Source organism: Gallinula chloropus (genome assembly GCF_964237585.1).
Source record: "Gallinula chloropus genome assembly, chromosome: 26".
NCBI lineage: Eukaryota > Metazoa > Chordata > Aves > Gruiformes > Rallidae > Gallinula > Gallinula chloropus.
This window is the reverse complement of record NC_140111.1, coordinates 5,610,977-5,620,832: the sequence shown is the minus strand read 5'-3', so window position 1 is coordinate 5,620,832 and position 9,856 is coordinate 5,610,977. Positions and strand designations below refer to the sequence as shown.

At 44.4% G+C, this 9,856-nt stretch overlaps 1 protein-coding gene across 1 annotated transcript; it reads left to right on the top strand.

Moving 5' to 3' along the window:
* Positions 1 to 6,058: 6,058 nt before the first annotated feature.
* SOST (sclerostin) lies at positions 6,059 to 9,567 on the top strand (the record flags this gene model as incomplete). Its single annotated transcript, XM_084275563.1, has 2 exons — positions 6,059 to 6,281; positions 9,146 to 9,567. The coding sequence occupies 2 exons, from the start codon at positions 6,059 to 6,061 to the stop codon at positions 9,565 to 9,567; spliced, it is 645 nt and encodes a 214-aa protein (XP_084131689.1).
* Between the last annotated feature and the right edge of the window lie 289 nt (positions 9,568 to 9,856).

The following is a 9,856-nucleotide window of genomic DNA, read 5'->3' as shown; positions in this document are numbered from 1 at the left end:
CAATGAAATAACTTCCTAGTCCAGCTCTCAGAGCAAGCTAAAAATAGTTAGAATGTCAGGCTGCTGCTCCATTAATGGAGCATAGCCTTCCTCCTTTAGTCTTACCTTGCTGTTTTAAGTACAGTAATGTTGCAGATTGCCTATTTTAGCTGCCCAAGAAGAGCTTGTATGGCTCTGACCCATAACAATATGCTGTATGTGTCTAAATTTCTCCAACTGTAGAAGGAAACTTATAAAAATGGGCATGAGAGATCCCTTTCCATGCAACATGAAATTGAGAAAGCACTGGAAGGAATACACACCTTTCTATTCTACTGACACTACTTGCCCTCTGCTGTAGGATGGTCCTTCCAAGGATGCTTATTCTGGATGACACTTTGAAGAACAACTTGCAAATAGCAGCACTGAGCTTTTGGAGTTGAAACCTCTTGGTTATAGCTAAAATAGTGTGATGGGGATTTACATGAGTGTGTTTATCCAGAATAGCAGTGTGGAAAGCCACTTCTGGTGTGGAAAGCCACTTCTGGTGTAGAAAGCCACTCTGGAGATGGGAGGGGGTCTCTGGAACAGAGAACAGATACAATTACCATGGTAAATCCAGCAGAATGAAGGAAAAAGCAATAGCATTGGGGTTTTGTCTTTAAGAGTTAGTGCACTGGAGGTGAGAAGCTATTAGCATTTCATAGCAAGGAACAAAGGAGTCCAGGTAGATAAAATGATGCTGTATGTAAAAATAAATTCACCTTCTACTCATGCTGAACCAAGTCTTTCTCAGGTCTTGCATAAGCACAGGAGAGAAATTTGTAACTAAAAATTAAGGTTCAAAGCAAAAATTTCCATTTTTCTGAGTGTTTTCTTCCTCCTTTGGTCCTGCAGCTGAGGCTGCAGTGTTGGCAGGTGGTGTATCCAGTCTGCTACCTGAATACTGTGTGTTCAGAGTTCATTGGCACCTCGAATACTGGGTTCAGGTTTGGGCCCCTCACTCCAGGAGAGGCATCGAGGCCCTGGAGCGTGTCCAGGGAAGGGCAACAGAGCTGGGGAAGGGGCTGGAGCACCAGTCTGATGGAGAATGGCTGAGGCACCTGGGGCTGTTCAGCCTGGAGAAGAGGAGGCTCAGGGGAGACCTTCTTGCTCCCTCCAGCTCCCTGGAAGGAGGTTGTGGGGAGCTGGGGCTCAGCCTCTTCTCACAGATACCAAGTGACAGAAGCAGAGGGAATGGCTGCAGGTTGTGCCAGGGGAGGTTCAGGTTAGAAATGAGGAGACATTTCTTCTCCCAGAGAGCGGTTGGGTGTTGGAATGGGCTGCCCAGGGAGGTAGTGGGGTCACCATCCCTCAGGGTGCTCAAGGGAAGGTACTGAGGTCAAGATGAGGTACTGAGGGACTGGGGTTAGTGAGGGCTATAGGTGGCAGGGGGATGGTTGGACTGGATGATCCTGGCAGTCTTGTCCAGCCTTCATGGTTCTGTGATTCTACTCTGACTGGTCGGTACCAGAAAATGCTTCCTGAGCAAATGTTGCCATATGTCAACTGCTGAAGACCAAACATTTCATGAAGTTCTTTCAGACTTAGAATGAGTAACACCCAAACACAGGACTAGCAGCCACAATACACTGTAACTCCATTTTTGGATGTTGAGGCTGTGTTGGTCCTGGACATGTTTTTCTCCTACAACATGAGCATGCCTGGCTTACCTCCCTTACTGATGTCAGCATTAATTCATCTTAAATATTTTCATTGCTCTGTTTTCATAATTTAAATATTTCCACTGAGCTGTGTTGTCCAGAAGTGACTATATCTCTGATGCTAGAAGTAGGAGCAGGATTTTTCCCCCTTCTTTCTTTAAATCAGTTCTGCTAGTTTACTGTTTTTAGCACAGAGGGACTATTTAATACAATCTCATTTAGTCTAGCAGAGGTGTCCATCTAAAATGACTTTCTAGGCTTTGCCAATGAGTAAAACTGAAAGTAGAACGGGCCCAAGGGGTATTTTTGAAGGATTTATTCACAAGAATGAGTTTCCTATTCATTTCTGCTATTCTGCAAATAAATCCTGGGAATGCAGATCATGGGAGTAATACAAGTAAGTGGTTGGTTTGGGGGTTTTTTTGTTTAAATTTTAATTCCAGCATGCCCAGGTTGTTGGCTAGCTGACTCACCAGATGGAGCTGTAGGCTTGTTATTCTTCACTAGATAGTCATCATTCCATTCCTGAACAGTGCTGTTGTCCAAATCTAATGTGTGTTCTTGTCCTATCACCGAACAAGACAGGCCACCAGAAGGATTTATCAGTGCATTTGCTGGTCTCTTCTTGAAGAACACGAAGCTCCCATTTATTTCTGGCTGCTTGCAGGTAAAATCCCATCGTAGTGTGATCGATACTTCACAAGGTAGTTTGTGACTCAGCAGAATTCTTAGGAGACAGATAAAAGAGCTGCCTGGAAGGGTGGCTTTGGAGCATCTTAGACCTGTGTGAGAAGCAAATAAGTTCTTGAATATGTCAGAAAACTGAATTCCTGGGCAGTGTGTAGGTGATGAGCCACTGTCCACAGGTAAGGTTAAACTGCACACCTGTATTTTAAGGCTGGGGTACCTAACAGAGCATCCCTTGGCCCCAGGACTGGGCAGAGGGGGTGCATCACGAGCACGAGAAGCTGTGAGTGACAGAAGTGGTTTCAGGAGCTGTCTGTATGCACATGTCTTCATGGTGCAGCTTTGCCATTCAAGTACAGCAGGACAGAAGCCCAAGTCCAGAAAGCAGCAGCAGTGGGTTCAGGCTGAGTATATGATGCTGGTTTCCTCTGTGTGCCAGCTCCCCTAATACATCCCATTACTTCTGAGCACGGATATGGGGTTTTCAACTCAGAAACCAGCAGCCCAGTTATGAATATAGAGGGTCCAAACTCACTTCAACCCTTGTGGGGGAAGTTTCATTCTGAAAGCATCCTTCATGGGTCTTATTTCACCCCATCCCCTCCCCATACTTCATAAATCAACTGGGCTGCAGCCCAGACCACCTCTGCCTTGTTGCAGAAAGTCCTGTGAGCAGCCAAGCACCTACAGGACATGGAAGAATTTTTTGCAGTTAAGGAATCTAATTGTCTATGGGATTTGGATTCTTTTCTTGCCTCTATTAAGATGCTCTCTGAGCTTATGGACAAGAAGTTTTAAGCTGAAGGCTGAATATAACTTCTGATTTTCACTTCCATAGGTTTTTGGGGTATTACCTCTCCCAATGGGCAAAACGAAATGTTAAGACAGTTAATACAGGGGATTGTTTACTTAGAGAAGCTACATCAAGAAAATTGCAATGCTTTAGGTGGCAGTTGGTTGCTGTAAGGGTGGTTCTCTGCAGTAGGCCTACACTGACTGGTGGCTTTTGGGAATGTTCTCTAGGGAAACCTGATATGAAAGGAAATGAATGGAAATTGAGCTTTGGAAGGTGTGTGCATGTCTGAAGGTATTTAAATAGAAGAGTGATGAGGTATGATGAGGTGGCAGTGGTTCAGTGCTTACCAGTACTCAGTTCTCTGCTCTGTTGTTCTGCTTTCCACCTGAACTCCAGTGTGGCACAAGCTGTGACCCCACTTCAGACAAGCCTGCTGGTGGTGGATATCTCTGCAAGGTGGTGTTCCTGTCTGACAAAAGTTACAACTCTTTCTTTAGCTCCTTGTCATCCTTCCCAACTTGGTCATTAAAAAAAAAACCCAACCGAAATTAAAGTAAAAAACCCCCAAATCCAAACTCCACACCTTCTTGTTCCTTTGAGGACCATTAGAAGATCACACATCAGTATATCCAAAGGACAGAAATAAGAGCTGTATTGTGAGACCTGAAAGCAGAGTCTACACAAGAGTCTCAAGTATAACTCCACTGTAGTAGCCTAGTCTGTTCTTTGAAGGAGAAAAATAATTTACAAAAATAAATAATCAAACCCCAAAACAATCAGCAAAACTCTGTCAGGACAGTGGCTCTCCAGCTTTTCCAGCTGGGGGCTGTCTTGTCTTCAGAACCCTTTGTGTTTGGTGGGCAGTCAGGCGATGCCCCTGTGAAGCTGTGTATCCCCTGCCCTGATTCCACCTGTAGCTCTCAGCCAAAAAAGACTACCAACAACTAAGAAAAATTGTGCCTGGAAAACAGTGTTTGCAAATGGCTGAGTGTTTGGGCTTCCTGTAATTGTGAGACCATCGTTAGCTGTTCTGAGTAAAGGGGGGAGTTATTAATGAAGGATAATCAGAGCTGCTGCAGATGATGGGCAAATGGAACTCAGCACATCTGAGGGAAATGATGTGACAACAGTCTGTATCAAAGAAGGCTACCCTCACTGCCTGTGGAGGAGAAACATCTTGGCAAAAGAAAATAGTATGTTGTACCCCTCCATAAGAACAGAGTCATTTCTGAGGTGGCAGCGTGCATGAGATGGGGGCTGGAGGGAAGGAGGAAGGGGAGCAGACAGTAAGGGCTCACAGCTGCATGTGGCACAAGGCATGGTTGCTTTGGAGAGGGGGCTCCTCTGAGAATGCTGATTGCTGTAATTTTGGGCAAGGAGAAAGGCTAGGAGAGAAAGCATGTCACAGTGAACTTCAGCTGTATAGAGCAGGTAGGCTGAAGCTCCTCAAGTTCAGTACTGGTAGTGCTCTGGTGTGTGTGTAAGGCTGAAGTGAAATGTCCTCATGACATTGCTGCTGTTCTTTATTTATCATCGAGGTCACACCAAGGGACAATACACCTCCACTCTGCCTTTGGTGATGCCTGTTTTCCATGCCAAGTCAGGGGAACTGTCAGGATAGAATGCAAGCCATAGGTAATGGAAAAGTCAGGCAGTGAATCACTTTTAAATCTCTTCTCCATGAAATACTTTCCTGAGGATGTACAGAAACACTGCAGCAACACAAAGCATTCTGCTCTCAGTACCTACAACAGGTTTGATGTAGTATCTAACCTTACTAATAGCTGAGATGCCTTCACATTCATGTATTTAGCCTGATATATTTTGCAAAGAACTTGAAAGTGTTTGTGGTCTTGAGCCAAAGAAACGATGCAGCTATCACTGCTGTAACTTTTGCAAGGAAGAAGAATACCAGAGATGAGGTTTTTAAACATGACACATCTTGGGCACAAGTGCCCTAGACATAAGGGCATCAATTCCCTCTCTGTTGTTGGCATCACTAATGGAAATCAGTCTGATTATCAGAATCACAAGGCTGGAAAAGACCTATCTTCTTGTATTTAAGCACAGAGACTATATTCAGCACTTGCACAGAATGTCAGCAAAAGCAGTAGTATGCAATGAATATATAGATATATATTTTTAAGCAATAAAAATGTGAGAATGGGCACATCAAAAAGCCTGAGGTACAGCATCCTGGCTGTTTACCCTAACTAACATATTCCAAGCAGCCTATTTTTTTAAGGAAAACTAACCCAAACAACTTTTCTTTCTGAAAAGAAGCTCTTTCCTGTTTCTTCCAGTACATTTGTGAAACAAAATGTAGAGCTCCTTGTTTCATAAAGGAGAAAAGAAACATCCCCCCAAACAGCTCACACCCTGTCCCTACTGAGACTGCAAAGCAGAACTACTGAGCTACAGTTTGCAGCTTTGTTTACTTTGTACCTGGCCTGGGGAAAAAGAGGAGAAAAAGAACAGCAAAAATAAAATCTTGAAAGCCTTTGGAAAAGACAACAGCCAAAGATATTCAAATATGGAGGTAGAAGCAGGTTTTAATCATAACATTGTTAGAAGAAATTGCAGAAAGACTCGTCAGGTTGCAATTCATCCCAGCCTTGTCAATCCCTGTTGTTGCCAGGCACAAAAATGAAGCTCATAGGAGAAGTTCTTACATAGAAGTTGTAGAATATTGTCACTTAACCCACCCCCACACACCCATTTTATTTCACACTGACAAAAGCTGAGATGAATGAGTTGTTGTCTGGCCCTTCCCACTTTGTATAGTCATTGGCTGGCTCGGTTCTAAAAAGGATTTAAAAAAGGGGAATAATGTGCCTTTGCCTGGGATCTGAGACTGTCAGGGTGCTGAAAAGCTAATCTGTGAGCTGCCACCATGCAGATCTCTTGGGCTGTGTGCTCTGTCTGTGTCTTAATACAGATTGCATTTCGCTCAGTGGAAGGGTGGCAGATGTTTAAAAATGATGCTACAGAAATAATCCCTGAGATCACTGAAAATACAGAAACCCCGGTGGAGCAGACACCCAGCAGCAACAACAACACAATGAACCAGGCAAAGCATGGAGGAAGACACATACAACAAGCTCCAGAGCCTAATGGTAAGAAAAATAACGTTGTTATTACTGGTTTGGACTCTTTAACAGCCGGTTTGTAAAAGGAAACTTGTTATCATGTATGTTTGTTTATTAAAAGCTTTAGGTGTGGACCTAATGCTGGAAGTGACAGGGAGTTACATCTCCTCTTGGAGAGTTATCAGTGTGAAGGTTGGAAGGGATATATGAGAGTTTACTGATGAAAAATGTGGTCTATAGAACAACCCATAGGTACCACAATGTGCACTCTGATTCTGCCCATCTGCTCTCTGCAGACACAACTCCAATCATGTAAAACCTGGAGAAGATGCTGCTTAAATTCCCCAGTATTTAGTGCTTGGCAAGCTCTGCAAAGGAAGTGGCTGGCTTAAAAAGACATCTGATGTGAGGATGGGGCAGTGGGCTGAACGTGGGAGGTAACAATATAAATCCTTAATGTTGTGAGAGAGGCACACTGGTGATGGCTAAGCTTATACAGCAGAAATGTAGAGGTTGGGTCCAGCTCGAGGAGAGGAGTGTGCTGCTCACTGCGCTTTGCCAGCAGCCACGGAAGCTGTTAGGAAGGGTTAACCCAGGAGGGGTATAGTCCCCTCCAACTCATCTGGGCATGAATGCCCCAAGGAGGGGGAGTTCAAGCCCAGATGAGTTGGAGGGGGCTGTATTTTGCAGAGCTGGGCAGTCTCAGAGTCGGTGGTCCCTGCATTTGGCCACATGTCCAGCGTTAGCCATGGTGCAAAGCACAAGCTTCGTGAAGTGAGAAGGAAGATGAGCACTTAGCACCCATCAGAGAAAGTTATTTTAAAATAAGCATTGTACTGGCAAAAAGGGAGACCCTGGTCCTCCAAACTGACTCCTTTGGCTACAAAATGCACAGTAGCAGCAAGTCAAGCTTAGAGTTTCCATTGATGCACATCGCAGATCTGAGCTGGGCTTGTTTTTCTGAGGACAACTGGGAGGGAGTTGTGTTTTCCCATGGCAGCTGTCAGTTAAGGTGTTTAGAGCCATGGCAATAACACTTTTTAGAAGAAGGAAAAAAATGAAGCAATGTTTTTGAGAGTGTGACCTTATAAGGGTCTTAAATCCCTAAAAGGGGGAGCACTGTGATTCCCAAGGGCAGCTCCACCAACCACTAGCTCATGGCAGGTTGGCTTTGCTACATCTCACTACCTTCATTTTTTTAGCCTGACCTTCACTTCTGTGCTCTGACATCAAGTGCGGGAAAGCACATTTACTTGGGGATGAGAGTGAAGGAGACTGGACAGTTATTCAAGATGTGCAATGGTCTTACACAACATATTTTAACATCTTCAACACCAGGAGTCAAAACAATGGTGTGAAGTAGCCAGACCTTCCAGGGTAACATAATGTTGGCAACATAATGTTGCACCAGACCATGAATAATTTTGCAGCATGTGGAACCCACACACGTAAAGCAGAGGGCATATAAGCACAGGAAATGAACCTATATAGCTGAGGCAAATGCCTGTATATTTAACCATGCCTGCCTACGTGCGATGGTGGTAGAAAACACCTGATTTAGGGCGTTATCTTTACATAGACATGATTTTGTTACATCCTTAGAGAACCTGGGAGTATTAGCCTAAGTGCACATGGAGTTCAGTTGTCAGCATTGCTGTCACAGCATCCTGACAGAGATGGTTGCCTTTCATTAATTACAGACCTCTACAGCTTGTGAAAAATGAACCCTTGCTAGCTGTGCTTTGGGAAATATCAAGTGGAGCACTAAAAATGATGTTTCCATACTTCACAGGAAAAACAAAAAGTAAAATGTTGGTACAAATACTGCTCTATCACTAACAACTCGAGGACAGAGTCCTCTTTGGATATACTAAGTAGAGAAACACCTTGTGCACAGCAAGGAGAATGGGCCTGAGAGCCACAGCATCCTCTTTGTAATCCCACCTTCAAGGATTTCCACCACAATTAGTGTTCCTAAACTAATACTATGTTGGTTTTTTTCTAAGAGAAGAATATTATCCTTTCTTTATCTAGGTGAAGGTATGTGATGAGCACCCTCAAAAATCAAATTCTCTGTCTTCCAAGCAAGTCCAATTAGCCCAGCAAGTCCAATTATCCAAGCATGTCACTTGGCAAAGGAGACACCTTTGGGAAAAGTTGGAAAGATTTTTAGTGCTAAGGATTTAGAAAACTCTTGCACTTCCTAATGTTTCACTTTCCTATAGCTATCCATTGACAAAAAAACCCCAAGGAGTGTGGAGAAGTACTGTACATTTCCTAATCAGCCAGAAGATGCCTTTAGCTGTCTGAAGGAAATGATATGCAGCTATCACACAGAGCAGCAGCGAACATGGAAAACCTAGAGCTGGAAGAGTAGGAATTCCTTAGCTTCTTGTTACCTGTTAATTTTCCTAACCTGGAACACACTAAACTGAGTTACAAACCACTTAAAACTTTCTTTGCTGCAAAAGATTTTAAATCTGGACACAACCTCTGAAGTAAAGTTAAACTCAAGCAATGAGAACAGGCTTTTCCTGTGGGTAAATGAAGTCAGGAGATTTCCATCAAAATTTCCCTGGAAGTAACCACTGCTGCTGGCATTACACGGCAGAAGTTCCACTGCCCACAAGCCTGGCATGAAATTTAGCCAGTGGCAAGAGAAGGATGGATGTGTTTGCACATTGTTATTCAAGGGTCTCGTAACTAGAGTAGCCAAAGAGTCAGAAGCTGCACAAGTGAGTCCTTGGAGAGAAACTCTTCCCAAAATCTGCCCTTCAACACGTTCAGCTTGTGTGTGGCTCGGGGCCAGGTATCTGCTATGGAAATGAGAAGGTACTTTCTCAAGGATGGGGAAGAAAGTGATGGGTAAATAATGTGTTTCTTGTTTGCAGATGCTTCTGACTTCAGCTGCAGAGAAATGCGAACCACCCGCTATGTCACAGAGGGGCCTTGCCGCAGCGTCAAGCCTGTCAAGGAACTGGTCTGCTCTGGTCAGTGTGTCCCCTCACACCTCCTTCCCAACTCCATCGGTAGAGGGAAGTGGTGGCGTCAGAATGCCCTGGATTATCGCTGCATCCCTGCTCACACTCGCACGCAGCGCATCCAGATGGCTTGTCCTGAGGAAGAGACTCGGACTTATAAATTCCGAGCTGTGACGGCCTGCAAATGCAAACGCTACACCCGCTACCACAACCAGTCTGAGCTGAAGGACTTTGGAAAGGAAACTGCCAGGCCTCAGAAGAACAAGAAGCCCCGTCTCTCCAGAGCCAGGAGCAGCAAATCTAACCAGCATGAGTTAGAAAATGCTTATTAGAAGGTGGCTCTGAGTGATAACAGCCTAGCAGCTCTGGATATTTTACAAAACATCAACTGGCGCTCACAGGCCACGGCATGATGTTCTGACTGCAGTAGGGTTCCAATTCCTTCTGCTAAGCTGGGTCAAAGGCTCACATAGTCAAAAATCTATCAGATTATAGCAGTTATGGTCTGATAAGAGAATGAGATAAACCGAGCTGGAGGGAGCAACATCTAAATTCAGTCTGAGAGGAGAGGTTATACGTTGGAGACTCACGTGAGGTCATGTGGCTTGGACCAGTAGGAAG